Here is a 15,823-nt window from a genome sequence, read left to right as displayed (position 1 = left end):
GTGTTTTATTTTTATTTTTTTAATTGAAATTTAGTCGATTTACAATGTTGTGTTAGTTTGTGGTGTACCGAATAGTGATTCAGTTCTATATATCTATATATTCCTTTCAATGTTCTTTTTCAATTTGAGTTGTGCTAGACAGTTGCACTTTGTTGTTTATCCCAGTGCTTTTATTTTTATTTTTATTTTATTGACCTTCTTACTCTGCAAAATCCTCTGAGGCAGGGACTTGTACTGTCCCAACTCACAGGTGAGGAAATTGAGGCACAGAGAGGCAGCCACTTGCCCAAGGTCACACAGCCAGTAGGTGGCAGAGCTGAGGATTCAAATTCAGGCCATCAAAACCCAGAGCTCAGGCTCTTGGGTGAGCTTTGTGGCCAGGCTTTGAGGGAATGGGCCAAAACTGTGGGGACCCTGAAAGATTTTTTTTAGCCAATGCTAAAAGCCACCCAGGGTGACTTTGCCTCCCCCAGGGGATGTTTGGCAGTGTTTGGAGACATTTTTGATTGTCACAAAGGGAGGGGGTGCTACTGTATAGAGATCAGGGGTGATGCTAAAAATCCTACAAAGCACAGGATGCCCTCTCTTCCCCAACAAGGAGTCATCCAGCCTCCAGTGTCAGTAGAGAGGAAGTTAAGAAACTCTGGTCTCTGCCAAGCCTGACCCAGCCCCCCTACCCCCAGCCACCCTACGTGGACCCCTCTCACTTTCTCACTTTCGCTCCATCTGGTCCCTCCCATGCTCTGACTCCCTCCACCCCCAGATCTGAGTCTTCTGACTTCTCTCTGCTTGTATCTCCATTTACCCATTTCTCATCCTCTATCAGAAGTATCGATGATCCCCTCAGATCTTCAGAGCCCCCTGTCTCCTCTCCAGGGGAGCAGGGACCAGAGGCAGGGTTGGAGGGAGGCCCAGAATGCTTCTCCAGGAACTTAGAGGACGAGTCCCTCAGTGCCTCTAGAGACCTGCTAGGGTATGGGTGGAGGGGAATTGACTCTGGGAGGACAGAGGTGGGGCCTTCTCCGTCCTTGGGCCCCTAAAGTAAAGGGAGTCTCAAAAAGGCAGCCCTTCAGCCAGTCCCAAACTTTCTTTTTCTTTGCCCACACAGTTTTGAATTCTGATTTTGTATGCCACTAGCAGGCACACACTTTCTCCCCTTAGCCACAGTCCCCACCACGCCCTTTCGTATTCCCCTGGACTCATTTCTCTCATTTATTTCACATTGGCTCTTGAGTTGGAGACACTCCCACACCCCGGTCTGTGGTGATAGGATGCCAGAATTTGGAACAGGATCGGGACTGCATAGTGGGAAGGATCGTGACTGATGCCAAAGCTGATGGCCTGTTAGATTCTTGGCCCTGTCCTCCTCTCCCACCCCTACCCACCAAGCCAGGCTCCTTCACGCTTGTTTTCTTCTGAGAACATTCCGACACATCTGGCTTCCTGGTCTCCCGACATATACTGGGCAGCTTTAGGGCACCAATCAGTAACAGGTCCAGGCTGGTCCATGAGCCTCTCTTCCAACTTCATCACCGCCAGGCACAGAGCAAACACTGACAATATTGAGTTATACCGGTGATAATAGCTAACACTGATTAGGCACTTACTGCATGTGAGACACTGTCTTTCATGACTTCCATGCATGATCTCATTTAATAAATGTCCAAACCAGCATTTCTCCAACACCTTTCAACTCGATTTATAGGCAGAAATACATCCACTTTCTGTGTAACTTGGTATATATTCACTATGCATCAATAAAATTTTCACAAAACAATATTTTCCTTTGACATCATGATTTTAAAAATGATATTCTATTTTTTTAATGGAGGTACTGGGGATTGAACAGTTGCAGGTAGAAGGAGTGACTATACAGGGACACAAGGGAAGTGTGGGGGGTGATAGAAATGGCTCATCTTGATTATAGTGGTGTACAATCGTGCATACTTGTCACAACTCACCAAACTCTACACCTAAAAAGAGTGACTTTTATGGCAGGTAAATATATCTCAGTAAATTTGAATAAAACACAGTAAGGTCCGCAAGTTGATTTCACCATCCATGGTTTGTTCATATGGGTCCTGACCCATTGTTTGAAAAACACTGGAAGGAAGAGAAAAGAAAGGGGAAATGCATGATTGAGTGAATGAGGAAAACGAAAAGGAGAGGGAGGCTGAATTAGTGTCCAATATGTAAAGTAGGGAGATGACACATGAGACCTGCATTTTCTGCTTCTCTTAGGATAACGAAGGATCTAGCCCTGGAGGGAGTTTGAGAACCCAGACAAGACTTTGCTGGAATCTGGTGTCCCTTCCCCATCAGCCCAGAGCTGGGCACTCAGAGGGCACTCACCCTCTGATGACACGGTGTGACTCAGAGGAAATGGAAGGTGCAGGGGAGACAGAGCCCCAGAGCCCTGGGAGAGGGCCGGCCACCACGGGTCACCGCATCGGAGTGGGGGAGGGAGTGACAATGGGAAACACAGAAAGGAAAGGGAACTGAAAGACAGAAAACCGGGGGAGAGTCAGTGCAGGGGCTGCCCGGGCATGTCCGTGCCAGGTGCCCAGGGCTTTCTTCTCGCCCCGGGTCCCCCACCAGATTCGTGGCAAGCGTGGTCAGGTGTACATGCTCCTGGACTGTGTCCCATCGGTGGGCCAGTTAGCAGGAACCTGTCACAGGTGTGACTTTGTGATTGTTTGTTGGGGGGTCAGTTTTTTTTCTGTCTGACTTGATCTGTGTCTGCGAGTGTAAATTTCTGACAGTTTTAATGTGTCCACTGTGAGCTGGCGTGGGTGTGTCTGTGTGTGTCCCTGCAGACATGTCATCTAGATCAAGTCGTGTGTCCAGGTGTCCCTGTAACAGGTGTTGTGTGTGCGTGTGTGTGGCCGGCTGCGCCTATCAGGAAGTTTCTATTTCCTGAGAAGCTCTCAGCCTGTGTCTTTGTGGGCCCGCCACTGTGTGTATGTTGTTGGTACCGGCTCAGTGAGGACGCTTGTGAACACAGTCGGTTTGTGGGTCTAGGTATCCTCAACAGTGTGGGTGTTCGTGCAACATTGTTTCACACCGGGACTGCGCGACCGGTGACCCGGTTAGCAAGTCAGACTTCGTACTTGTGTGTATGTGTGTGCCCCGTCAGTGTGTGAGTTTGTGTGTCCACTACCGTGTCCAGAGTGTTCATTTGCGCGACTGGGACTCTGTGTCTGCGAGTTGGCTTGTCCCGGTGGCCCTGTAAGCACGTGACTTTGTGTACCCTGGAGCGTCAGCCGGCCAGTCCGCGTACACATCTCTGGGTGTGTATGTCTGTGGGTCCCAGTCAGTGTGTCAGTGTGTCAGTGCGTGTGTCCGACGGTCCCGCCGCCTGGGCGGCCCGATCAGCGCGCCTCCGCGTCCGGGCCGGGCCCTGCTCCGCCCCTGGCTGCAGGGAAACCCCCCGCGCCGAGGTAGGGGGAGCGGCGCGCGCCTGCAAGTCCCGACTTGTCCGCGGCGGGCGGGCGGGCAGGCGGGGCCTTGGCGTCACGCGGGGGCGGGGCGTGGGATCCGCCGGGCGGGGGCGGGGCGGGGCGGGGCGGGGCGGAGCGGCCGCCGAGCGGGCCCGGGATCCGCCGGGCGGCCTGAGACGCGGCGCGAGCCACATGCGAGCGGGCTCCTGGCGGCGGCGGCGGCGGCAAAATCGGCAGCAGCGGCGGTCAGGACGCGGACGCGCCTGCGGCCCGAGGAGCAGCCGCAGCAGCAAGAGCAACAGCAGCCGCCACTGCAGTTAGAGCAGCAGCAGCAGCAACAGCAGCAGCAGTCACAGCAGCAGCCGCCGCCGCAGCGAGCGGCGCTCGGCGGGCGCGCCCTCCTGAAGGAAGCCGCCCGCCCCTCATCACCGTCCCCTCCGGCGTGTTCATGCCCCCGGGGTGAGTGTGCGCACCCGAGTCCCGACAGCCGGGATTGGCCAGGCCGGGTGGGCTCCCTGGAGGAGGTGGCGGGAGTGCACTCGGAGAGCATTGGGGGGGCGCTGCATCCCCGTGCTGTGCCTCACTCTCTCCCTGCCTTCCACCCCCACCAGGCACCCTGGCCTGGGGTCTCTGGGCGGTAGGCACTGAGGGTCCGAGCGCGCAGGTGCCTCAGCGGTCTGGCGGGTTTGTTTACAAACAATGGGGTGCAGGCTCGGCAGCGCCCCCTGGCGGCCAGTGCGGCCCCGGGGAAGTGAGTCGACCCCGACTGCCCCGGCCCCCGCAGTCCGGGAGGGGCGGGGAGGGGGGGTACGGTGTGGAGGGGCGGCCACACCCCGGGCGCGCGCCCGCTGGGGGCGGCGACAGGGGGGCGGCTCGCGGGCCGTGGAGTCTGCGGCTCCTGCGGGCGGGGGCTGCGCCCCAGCAACAGCCGGTTATTGGCCCCGCGCTCGCCTGGCGGGCGGGGCGGGCGCACGTGGCGGCGGCGGGGTTGGGGGGGCCGTGACAGCGCAGGGGGGCGTCTGGGCCGCCGTGGGAGCGCGCGTGTGCTGGGTTGTGGATCTGCAGGTGTCTCGCCTGGGTGTGTGCGTGTGTCTGGCTCCGAGTTTGTGCTGGGGTCTGCAGAGAGTGGTTGTGTCAGTCTTGGGGAATGTTGGGGGCTGTGGCCCATCGGAGTGTCCGCACTGTCCCCATGTGTTTGTGTGGCGTTCTGTCTGGGTACGCCGTGCCTGAGGGATGGGTGCTCTGTTTATGTGTAGTGTACCTCCGTATGTGTGTGTTCTCTGTGAGAGTTGTCTGTGTGTGCTCTTTAGGGGTGATTCTGTGGGTCTCTGTTGCCTGCATGTGCTCCAGTGTGTGGTTGTAGTGTGTTTGTGTGCTGCTTGAGTGAGCTGTTTGTGTGTTTATATGTGCGTCTTGCCTGATGTGCTGTTTGTGTGTGCTTGTGTATCTTGGCTGTGTGTACTGTTTCTGACTGTATAGCTCCAGGGCATGTGTCTCAGCTAAGCGTTTGTGCTGAATGACGGTGTCTGTTTTCTATCCAGGTGTCTGTGTGAGTTCTGCGTGGTTGTGTGTGTGTGTGTGTTTGGTGGGGGGTTGTTTCAGTCTGTTTGGCTTGTGTGTCTGGCATCAGGGTCTGGGAATTGCGGACCTGGGCTCTGTGGGGTATGTGCGGAGCAGTCAGTGGGTGTTGCTGGCAGCCTCTTGTATGGGGCTGTGTCTGAGCCTCTGTGTGTGTGTGTGTTTGTGTGTGTTGGGTCTGAGGGGCTTGTCTCTGTGATCGGCTGGCTCATGTGCGTCATGTGGGCTGCGTGTGTGTAGTGTTTATGTTAGTCACGTGAGACCAGTGTTTTCTGTGGGTGCTTTAGGTGTGCGTGCTGCTGGGCAGTGTGGGATTAGAGTTCGCTATAGTGTGTGTGTGTGTGTGTGTGCGCGCGCGTGTGTCCAGGGCTGACAGTTGGTGATTTTGAGGTTGAGGGAGGAGGGTGGGTTGCTGTCTGCTGTTGTGTCTGTGTGTTGTTGCCGGCATGTGGTGCTGCATCTGGGTCTGATGACGATGTCTGTGTGTCTCTGCTTTACATGTGTCCTGGGGTCCGAGAGTTGGTGGCAAGTGGGTGTGTTTTGGTTGTGTTGGTCTGTGTGTGTCCATGGATGACTGTTTTGTGCTGATATGCGTGAGTCCTGAGGTGTGTAGGTCTCATCTATTGCATGTGTGTTGTAGGGAGGGGCAGGTGTGTTGGAGAAGTGTGGCGTAGTCTATTTAATGTGTGTTTCTGCTTGTGATGGCTGCATTGTGTGTCTGTGTGGGCAGAGTGGGTCAGTGGGTGAGATTCTGAGTCTGTATGTGGGATGGAAGGGATGGAGTGCCAGCCAGTAGGCGTTGTGTGGCTAGCTCTTTGGATGGTCTGTATGTATATGTATGTCCATGTTTTGGTCAGTGTTTGTGTGTGTGTCCTGGGGACTGAGTAGCCATGTCCAAGCCTGGGAGCGTCTCAGTGTTTCTGTGCAAATGGGAAAATGGGAGATGAGGTGGGAGGTCAGGCTGGCCAGTCCTGCGTGAGCCCTTGTGTGTGTTGTGTCCCCTCCACACACCTCACCAATCTTCGCCATTTGGGTCCTGTGTAAGTCCCTGTGTGTATTGTGGGAGCCATCACGGTGCCTGGCTGCCCTCCCTGTGTGCCCATCACTGTATTCGGGAAGTTAGCCCCACCAGCCTGTGTGAGTCCCAGGTTGGGTGAATTTGTGTTGTGGGGCTGTCAGCCCTCATACACACACACCTGACAGAGCTCTCCATCTGGGTCCTGTGTGAGCCCTTGTCCTGGCTGTGAGAGCCATCCCGTGCCTACTTGTCCCTCCCATGTGCCCATTACCCGGTGCATGGGATGCTATGTTGGCCAGCCCATGGTGCCTGGGGTCAGCCCTGGGCGGGGGTGTGTCTTGTGGGGCCATCACAAGCTCATCTGGGCCCTGTGTGTGTTGTGGGCGCCAGCTCTGCCTGCCACGTGTGCTCATCACTGCGTGCAGGGGTGGGGGTGCCCTGGATACCCCGGGTGGGGTGTGTGCATCGTGAGGTCCTGGCGCCCCCCTTTCCCTGCTGACCGCACCCTTCTACCCTGTCCTGCAGGCCCCAGGGAGCGCCATGGCCCGAGCACGCCAGGAGGGCAGCTCCCCGGAGCCCGTAGAGGGCCTGGCCCGCGACGGCCCGCGCCCCTTCCCCCTCAGCCGCCTGGTGCCCTCGGCCGTGTCCTGCGGCCTCTGCGAACCCGGCCTGCCCGCCGCCCCTGCCGTCCCTGCCCTGCTGCCCGCCGCCTACCTCTGCGCCCCCACCGCCCCGACCGCCGTCACCGCCGCCCTGGGGGGTCCCCGCTGGCCTGGGGGTCCCCGCAGCCGGCCCCGAGGCCCGCGCCTCGACGGTGAGTGCCCGCCCCGCACCAGGGATGCTGGGAGCCCCGAAAGGGAGACCCCCGAGGAACGGGAGTAGTGGGAGCAAGTTGGGGGAGGTGGCGAGCCGGCCGGGCCACGGGGAGGGTGTGGCCAGTGTGGTCTTTGTGTTGCAAGAAGCAGGAAGACGGAGTGGGAGGCTGGGGGTGGGGGGAGGCCGATTGGGAAGTCCCTTCTGGAATCTGACTGCAGTCCCCGAGTTGCAGCCCACGGCCTTTTCCGGGCCTGGGGCAACAGCTGTTTCCCAGCCCCCCTCTCCTGGTCCGGGTCCCCTTAACCCCCCTGAGGACTGTAGTTGGAGAGTGTGGGCAGAGAGAGGACTGTCACTTCGGGACTTCGGGGAGGGGTCGAGGGTGGCCTTTTGCCTTTATCTGCATCTCTTTGGCCAGGGTCCGCCCTCTCCGCAGTCCGGGCGGAGGAAGGAGAGGGGGGAGGGGCCATTGTGTTGGGAAAGAGTGGGGGGGGCGGGTCTTGGGGAGGGAAGGGTTAAAGGTCCCCTGCCTGATAGGCTATTAACCCTGTGGTACCCGGCTAGCCCCATCCCAGCCCACGACGAGGGAAAGGTTGTCCTGGTTTCCCTCCCCACCTTCACCCCTACCCCGTCCGTGGAGTCCAGAGAGGTCAGGAGCGATAAAACTTCCCTGGCTCAGTTCCCTGGCAGCAGAGGCAAGAGGAGACCCGATTGCTAGACCAGGGTCACAGGTGTGGAAACTGAGGCCCTGATTTTAGGTCTGTTTTAGGAATCCGTCTTGCCAGGACCTGGTGTGACAGAAGGGAGGAAGAGACGTCAGAGGAGCTCAGAATGGGGGCGGGGGCAGGAAGGCATCTCCCGCATCCCAGCCCCCCAAGCCCGGGCTCAGAGGCTGCCACAGCCTGGCCTTCTGGTCTCCAGGCCCCTGCCACATCCGGGGGCGTGGCTTCACTGTGGTTGGACACTAGAGGGCAGGAGACCTGAGGCTTGTGACTCTGGGTGTAGTCAGTCACTGTATCCCTGTGTGACCTTGGGCCACTTTTTAGGGTGAGCCTCAGTTTCCCCGTCTGTTAAACGGAGCAGTCAAAATGTGGCCCCGTTTTGGAAGAGTAGCACTTAGGTCGGATAAGAGGAAACAATTCCAGACTAACAGGGGTCCTGGGGTGGTAGCTGGCTAGACAGGTAACCCCAGGGACGCCTGACCAGGAACTCTCTTTTGCATGGGGATAGGAGCTGAGAAATCTGGCTCTTAGAGCGGGGAAACGGAATCCCAAGAAATGAGGCGGGGAGCAGTAGAGAAATCGGGCGGCCGGAAAAGGGAGAAGCAAGCCTTGGCTAACTGGTCCCTCAGGACACCAGGGCTTAGAGGGTTGGTGGGTCCTGACCACGCCCCTCGGCTTTTCCCAGATCCTCAGCCCTCACTCTCGCCCGCGGAGCAGCACCTGGAATCGCCAGTGCCCAGCGCCCCGGGGGCCCTGGCGGGCGGCCCCACCCAGGCGGCCCCGGGAGTCCGGGGGGAGGAGGAGCAGTGGGCCCGGGAGATCGGGGCCCAGCTGCGGCGAATGGCGGACGACCTCAACGCGCTGTACGAGCGGCGGGTGAGTGCTGGGGGATGGGTAGACGGCAGGTGGGACTTCCCGCCGGGGAGGGGGCTGCGGGCGGCCCAGCCAGATGTGCGGCAGCTGCTGCCCTGCGCGGCGGGGTCGCGCTGGGGACAGGCGGCTGGGAGGGGCGGCGTGTCCACGGAGCCGCCCCAGGGTTGGCACGGCCCGGCCCGGACGAGGGCAAGGCCTGGGGCCGGGGCAGCCTGGAGCGCCGCGGCGTGCCCGGGACTCGCGGCCGCGGGGACTGAGGGCGGCGCTCGGCGGAGCGGCTCATATATCCCGGGCTATTTATAGCCGGTGAGTCAGCAGCGGCGGCGCGACCGCGCCCGCCCCTCCCACCCGCCCGCGCGGCAGCAGCGCGCCACCCGGCTTCCCGGGAGGGCTGGGGGCGGGCTCGCGAGCTCCGCCCCGCTCGAGGCCCCGCCCCCCGAAGGCTCCGCCCCCAGGCCCACAGCTAGGCCTCTTATTAAAACAAAATATTTGCAGCCTATAGCAGTGAGCATAGAATAACAAACGCCAGGGCGCCCACCACCCAGCTCTGTCCAACCTGAACATTACACCCAAATTGCTTGCTTATTCAAAGGAAAACAAAAACCGGATGTTGTGAAGTCCCTTGTTCCCCTCCTGGACCCTCTTCCCCTCCCCACTTCCAAAGGAAACCTCTCAAATTGGCTTGTCCCATTCCTCTGCAGATGTTGATTCTTTTACTTCGCATTTACCAGGCCAGAAACAATGCTTAGGGTTGGAGGGCGTTTTGGACTTAATATCCACGATACAGTATGTGTTCCTTTCCAAACTTTTCCCCTTTATGTTATGCTTTAGATTCAGCCATATGGGCAAGGGAGCTTTAGTTCATTCATTTTCACTGCCATGGAGCATTCTGTCGGATCGACGTAGACTATCCTTGTTCATTTTCTCATTAATGGATATGTAGGATTCTCCAAAAATCTGTCCAATTTTATTTTATTTTATTTTTTTTTTTTTTTTGCGGGGTTAGGGTGCTTCTCCAAACGATGCACATCTCCAGGGGCATACCTGTGTCTCCAGAGTAGACACCTGGGTAATCTGCCAGACCTCAGCCTTAGCTAAATGGTTGTTGGTCTGCTCACTAAGGTGGCAGTGCCAAGTGGCACTCCATGGCAGTGCAAGGTGGCAGGCTTTTGAAATTTATGCTAATCTGATGTGCCCCCTTGGCCATCTTCTCCTGACTGCAAAAGTCAGTGGGGAGTGGTGAGGAAGCATGCTGGTACCAGGCAGCCCACCCGCAGGCACCCAGTAGGATCAGTAGTCTGGTTTATCTGACCTTGTTTGCATCTGTGAAATGGGTTTCTCCTTCCCTTCTGGTGGGGGTGAGATTAGGCAGGCCCTGCTAATTAAATTAGCACAGGACCTGGCCACGCAGTCAGTACAGGGAGCCGGAGAGTACTACAGCTATTCCCAAGTTTTTAGTATTGCCTTTAATTTTTATTGGTGGGGAGTCTTGTATCTCACTTCCTTCGTTCCCACTTTTCTGGCATTTTGGAACTGAGAGGGTCTTAGAGGGCACCCCAAGCCTTTATCCTGCCGCCGGGGAGAGGGCAGGGGGTTAGCTTTGCCTGGACATCCTTCCATGCATCTTCCACACAGATGGTGAACCATTCCCAGTTCTACCACACATTGTTCTAGAATCACTGAGACTGTGGGCTCCTTGCTCCTTTCTGTCTGTCTCATTAGCCTTTTATGGGAGGGCAGATGGGTTGCCATCCAGCCCCACCGCTCAGCCCAGTGTGCCTTTGGTTGGGTAACCTCATCTGAAAACCAGGAACTAGGAGATCACAGCTAATATGTGCAGGCGCTGTGCTGAGGGCATCCTGTCCACATCCTCTCCATCCCCTTCTCATGTTCTAGATGAGGTGACATTGACCCAAGGTGGGCAGAGAAACTGGGATTTGAACCTGATTAGCAGTAATAATGACATCTACCTCAGAGGGTTGGTCGAGGGCTTAGCTGAGTCTTAGGACCATGCCTCACTCCTCACTGCCCTTCAACCTGGCCACCTCTGCACCCCTGTCCCAAGCCCACTCTAACGTCCTCTTCTTTCTCTTTCCCTAGAGACAAGAGGAACAGCAGCGACACCGCCCCTCGCCCTGGAGGGTCCTGTACAATCTCATCATGGGACTCCTGCCCTTACCCAGGGGCCGTGGAACCCCAGAGGTGGAGCCCAATTAGGTGCCTGGACCCGCCCGGTGGACGTCGGGGACACGGGGGGCAGGACCCTCCCACTTCCTGACGCCCTGGCCAGCGCGGGGAACTTTTTCTGCACCATGTAGCATACTGGACTACCAGCCCTGCCTGTCCTATGGGCAGGCCAGGACAGACACTCCAGATCCAGCCCAGGCCCAGCCTGGGGTGCACTGATGGAGATGTGGACTCCTGGGTCCCTGGCTGAGAAGCCAGGGGAGAGAGGGCTGAAGGACTCAGCGTCTGAAGGCGGCGGTGACCAAGGGGGTGGGGACTGAGCCACCCGCCTCTGCCGCCCACCACCATCTCAGGAAAGGCTGCTGGTGCTGGCTGCCCGTTCCAGCTGCAGGGGTGACACTGGGTGGGGGGTCTCCCTCCCGGTGCTCCTTCACTTTGGGCCTGGCCTCAGGCCCCTGGTGCTTCCCCCCCTCCTCCTGGGGAGGGGGCCCATGAAGAGCAAATGAGCCAAACGTGACCACTAGCCTCCTGGAGCCAGAGAGTGGGGTGCATCTGATGGCTGCCCCAGCCCAGCGCCCAGCCATCTTCCCTGAGCCAGCCGGCAGGTGGTGGACATGCCTGCCTAACCTTCATCTGGGGGTGGCCAGGAGGGGCCCAGACTGTGAATCCTGTGCTCTGCCCGCGACCACCCCCCGCCCCCATCAATCCCATTGCATAGGTTTAGAAAGAGCACGTGTGACCACTGGCATTCATTTGGGGGGTGGGATATTTTGGCGGAAACCGCCCCAGCCTTAGTCCCCGGGGCGAAGCGCTGGGGGGAAGATGGGGAGTCAGGGAGGGGGGGAAATCTCAGAAGAGGGAGGAGTCTGGGAGCGGGGAGGGATGGCCCAGCTTGTAAAATACTGTATATGCGCTGCTGTAGATAACGGAATGAATTTTCTGTACATGTTTGGTTAATTTTTTTTGTACATGATTTTTGTATGTTTCCTTTTCAATAAAACAGATTGGAACAGTGGATACTCTTTCTGCCTTCCTTCCCCGCAGTGGGGCCTGGTTGGAACCCTGGATCCCTATCTGGGAGGAGGGGGAGGGGCATGCACAGAGCACATTGAGGTGTCTGTAGCTGTGTCAAAAGGAAGGCTTAGGTGCCACTGTGTGCACCCAGCCTTCATGTACCTCTGCTCAGCTCCCACTAAAAGCTAGGTCTCATGAGGACAGGTTTTTTTTTTTTGGTGCATTCTCCCCACTGGATAATGTATGTCAGCAGGGCTGGATACTTACCGAATGAATGAATGAGCTATAACTTCCTCAGAAGCACCACCATGAGGAGTCCTGGGGAACGAGTCAGTCATGAGATGGACCTTGTCTCTGCCCTCAGGGAGGCAGAGGGGACATCTGGTAGAGCAGCTCCAGCTGAGCTCACAGTGAGGCTTTGCCCGTGCAGCCCCCCTAGCAAACTAACTGGAAGGCCTAGCACACTGCCTGGCATTAAAAGCCTGTGTTGAATTAATACAAGAAGGGGAGCCCCTACCATTCTCTTCCAGAAAATGGGGCCACTGGCCAAACGCTTTCCCTGTGCCGTCTTCCCCACAGGACTGGCCCAGACACAGGTTCAGATCCCAGCTCCTGCCCCTTCTCCTGGCTGTTCTCAAGGGGAAAGGGGAAGTTCAGGGGACATGGCCCTGTTCCTAAAAGGCCAGGGTGTGGGAAACAGGAACCATCACTTTGGAGAGAAACTTGGCCAAGCCTTGTCAAGCTGAGGATGTACATACCTACGGCAGCAAGTGCCTTCCTGAGTGTCTTCCTTAGAAGTGGGTGTGGACACGTGTCCAAGTGTTGACAATGCACAAAACAACCATCCAAGTACCAGCAGTGGTTTGAAGAGTAAATCAAGTCTGCCCAGGAGGTGGGGGTGGGGGAAGGATATAGCTCAGTGGTAGAGCACATGCTTACCATGCTCGAGGTGCTGAGTTCAACCCCTAGCACCTCCAATAAAAATAAATACATAACCTAATTACCCCCAAATAACAAAACAAAAAACCAAAAAAAGTCTGCCCGTCATACAACAGAATAGACAGAAGTCAACTGGAATGAACTAGACCTACATCACTCTGATACAGGACCAGTAATGGTGAGTAAAAAGAGCAAGTAGCAGAATGATGGTGGGTACTAGGTGTTCATTACATGCCATCCTCTTCTTTATTCTTCTTCATGTTTAAATACTTGTGCACAGGGTGCAAGGCCCCACAGGGGTTGTTCCCACCCCGATGTCCCACAGCAAAGCTCTGCTTGGTCCTTACTGTAGTCCAGGCTATGCCCCTGGAGAGGACGCTTCCTTGTGCGACCAGCAGCCTCCTCTGTCCAGGAACAGTTCTTGGAACTATTGATATGGTTAGATTAGGTCTACTGTTTTATTATTTTCTGTTTGTCCTGTTTTTTGTTCCTGTGTCCTCTCTCCTGCCTTCTCTTGGATTGGTTGAATACTTTTTAAGAATTCTCTTGGGGGGAAGGCATAGTTCAGTGGTAGAGTGCATGCTTAGCATGTACAAAGTTCTGGGTTCAATCCCCAGTACCTCTGTTTAAAATAAATAAATAAATATATAAAATTATCTCCCCCCACCAAAAAAGAAAGAAATAAAGAAAAGAAAAAGAAACCAAGAAAAAAAAAAAAAAAAAGAATAAGAAACCCTTTTTAGCTGAGTAAGGAAAAAACAAAAGAATTCTTTAAAAATTATCTTCTGGTGTTTCAGCCTTTATTCAGTACCGCTCTAGGGATTACAAATGTATCCTTACCTATGTATAGTGAGCACTGTCGCAAGTCTGCCACTGCACAGCGCCAGTGACCCCTCCCTCCACCCCATTGTTTCATGCTGCAGTTGTCACAGGGATCACATCTACACAGGTTACAATTCCATGCGACACGTATTAACTTCTGCTTTAAACAGTCATATGTATTTCAAATAAATTGAGAAAAAATACCCTTTAATAACATTTTCCCCCTGTTTACTTACCATTTCCATTGCTCTTCCGTGTATTCTGAAGTTCCAAGCTTCTCCTGGGATAACTTCCCTTAAGCCTGAAGAACTTCCATTAGCATTTCTTACAGTGTATTTCTGCTGGCGACAGACTCCCTTAGTTTTATCTGAAAATATCTATTTTTACTGGTTATAGAATTCTGGGGTTGACAGTTTTCTTTCAGCATTTTAAACATCATTGTCTCCTGGCTTCCACAGTTTCTGATGAGAAATCTAGGACCATTTGAATCATAATTCCTCTGTTTGCAATGCGTTCTTTTTGTCAAGCTGCTTTCAAGATTTTTCCTTCATTTTTAGTATTCATATTGGCTCTGAAATGTCTAGGGACAGTTTTCTTCATATTTATCCTGTTTGGGATTCACTGAGCTTTTCAAGTCTGTAAATTAATATCTTTCACCAAACTTTAGAAGTTTTAGGCCATTGTTTACTCAAATATTTCTTCTTCCCCATTCTCTCTCCTCTCCTTCCGGGGCTCCAGTCACACGTATATTACACCTTTTGCAAGTGTCCCACAAGTCCCTTTAAAAAAGTTTCTACTTTTCAGACTAGGTAATTTCTATGAATCTGTTTCCAGCGCATGGAACCTTTTCTACGTCATCTCCTTTCTGCTATTAGGTGTATCAGTGAATTTTTTAAAATTGTAGATACTATATTTTTCAGTCTTGAACATCCATTTGGTTCTTTAATATCTTCTGTTTCTCTGCTGAGCCTTCCTATTTTCCATTATCACCATACATGTTCCTTTACTTCAGTGAGCATAGTTGTAATAACTACTTGAAAGTCCTTGTCTGCTCATTTCAACCCTTGGGCTCTCTTGATCATCTTGTCTTATCCCTTGAGAATGGGTCACATTTCCCTGACACAAGGTAATTTGGGATTATATCCTAGGCAGTACTTTTTTTTTTTTTGTATCCTGGACATTACATTATGTTGCAGACATTCTGGATTCGGTGATATTCCTCCAAAGGATGTAAATGTTGTTTCAGGAGATATTTATATTTGTTAGATTCAAACTGGTGCAGAGGGTGACAGCTCAGATCCAGTTCACTTCAGTCCTGCTTAGTCTGCCCCATGAATTCATAGACCAAAGGTCAGCGTGAGACTTGGGCCGGATTTATCCACATAACCTGCAGTTTCCCTTTCCTGGGGCTCTCCCTTCCAGCAGCTGTGGTTACTCCGGGCTCTGTCCTCTGGTTCTTGAGGCCAGTGAGACAGCTGGTTTTCCACCTGAGTTTGAGCTCCCTGGTGCAGTGCTAGGGGCCGTAGCCTTCTCTCAGGCTTCAGCTCAGGCAAGACAAACAAAAAAGCAAACACACACACACACACTCAGAAAACTCATCCTGTGCTGGGCTCTTGTAACTTCTGATTTCCCCTCTGGAATCTACCTGCTTTTGTTCAATCTCCAGAGCTTTCCAATATTTTTTGTTTTTGTTTTCTGGGGGGTAGTATTTGCTTTTGTTCAATCTCCAGAGCCTTCCAGTAGTTTTGGGGGTTTTTTGGGAGGGGGTAATATTTTATCTATAGACTATATAGATGTTTGCAGGGAGGTTTGCCTATTAAAAACTTAGCCCACCACACCAGAAACAGAACTTCTGTCTCTTCTTTTTAATAGTACCAAATCTACTTTTTTTGTTTGTTTTTTGGTTTTTTGAGTAAAAGTAGATTTATTTAGTCAGATGTACACGGGGCCGGGGGGATGTTGGTTAAAGTAAAGGTGGATACACACTCCATAGACAGTGGGGCCGTCTCGGAAGGCAAGGAAGAGAGAGCGACCCAAACCCACCATTTTTTAGGACTCAAAGTGGGGAATTCCACCCTACCAAGCCAGGCTGGAGGGAACGAGGCAGAGACCCAGGGACAGTCAAGGCTAGAGAAGGCTGCATTTTGTTAGCAAAGTCCAAAGGGCACCTAGGAAAGCAAAGGGATCAGCTGTTCAGAGAGAAAGGACACACCTGAAGTCACCTGTGTGGACTTCACTCTTGGAGCCCCGGTGCCAAGTGTTTGCAGCTTAGCAGAGCCGAGGTTCAGAGGGTCTGGCGATGAGGCCCTCAGCTAAACCACTGCCACCTGCAAACTGTACAGTCTCCAGCAGGCTAGTTCCAAATTTGAACTGACGAGGATTTCAAGACATGGTGAGAAAAAGCGAAATGCAGAAAA

At 54.3% G+C, this 15,823-nt stretch overlaps 1 protein-coding gene across 2 annotated transcripts; it reads left to right on the top strand.

Annotated features, from left to right (window-relative positions):
* The first annotated feature begins 2,543 nt into the window (after positions 1–2,543).
* On the top strand, positions 2,544–11,640 carry BBC3 (BCL2 binding component 3). Of its 2 annotated transcripts, none has more exons than XM_064489446.1 (4): positions 2,544–2,678; positions 6,562–6,850; positions 8,257–8,447; positions 10,545–11,640. In XM_064489446.1, exons 1-4 carry the CDS (start codon positions 2,547–2,549, stop codon positions 10,659–10,661), a joined length of 729 nt encoding a protein of 242 aa, XP_064345516.1. In that variant the 5' UTR covers positions 2,544–2,546; the 3' UTR covers positions 10,662–11,640. The 2 variants fall into 2 exon arrangements, with proteins under 2 accessions (XP_064345516.1, XP_064345517.1); XM_064489447.1 differs by lacking the exon at positions 2,544–2,678 and adding an exon at positions 3,761–3,899.
* Positions 11,641–15,823: the final 4,183 nt, after the last annotated feature.

Source organism: Camelus dromedarius, chromosome 9 (genome assembly GCF_036321535.1).
Source record: "Camelus dromedarius isolate mCamDro1 chromosome 9, mCamDro1.pat, whole genome shotgun sequence".
Taxonomy (NCBI): Eukaryota; Metazoa; Chordata; class Mammalia; order Artiodactyla; family Camelidae; genus Camelus; species Camelus dromedarius.
The sequence above is the reverse complement of the archived record's forward strand: the minus strand, read 5'-3'. Positions and strand labels throughout refer to the sequence as shown.

Coding starts and splice junctions, on each gene's coding strand:
- BBC3 (XM_064489446.1), top strand. CDS start 2,547: ATGTCCGTGCCAGGTGCCCAGGGCTTTCTTCTCGCCCCGGGTCCCCCA. Junction 2,679..6,561: donor TTAGCAGGAACCTGTCACAG/GTGTGACTTTGT, acceptor CCTGTCCTGCAG/GCCCCAGGGAGCGCCATGGC. Junction 6,851..8,256: donor CCGAGGCCCGCGCCTCGACG/GTGAGTGCCCGC, acceptor GGCTTTTCCCAG/ATCCTCAGCCCTCACTCTCG.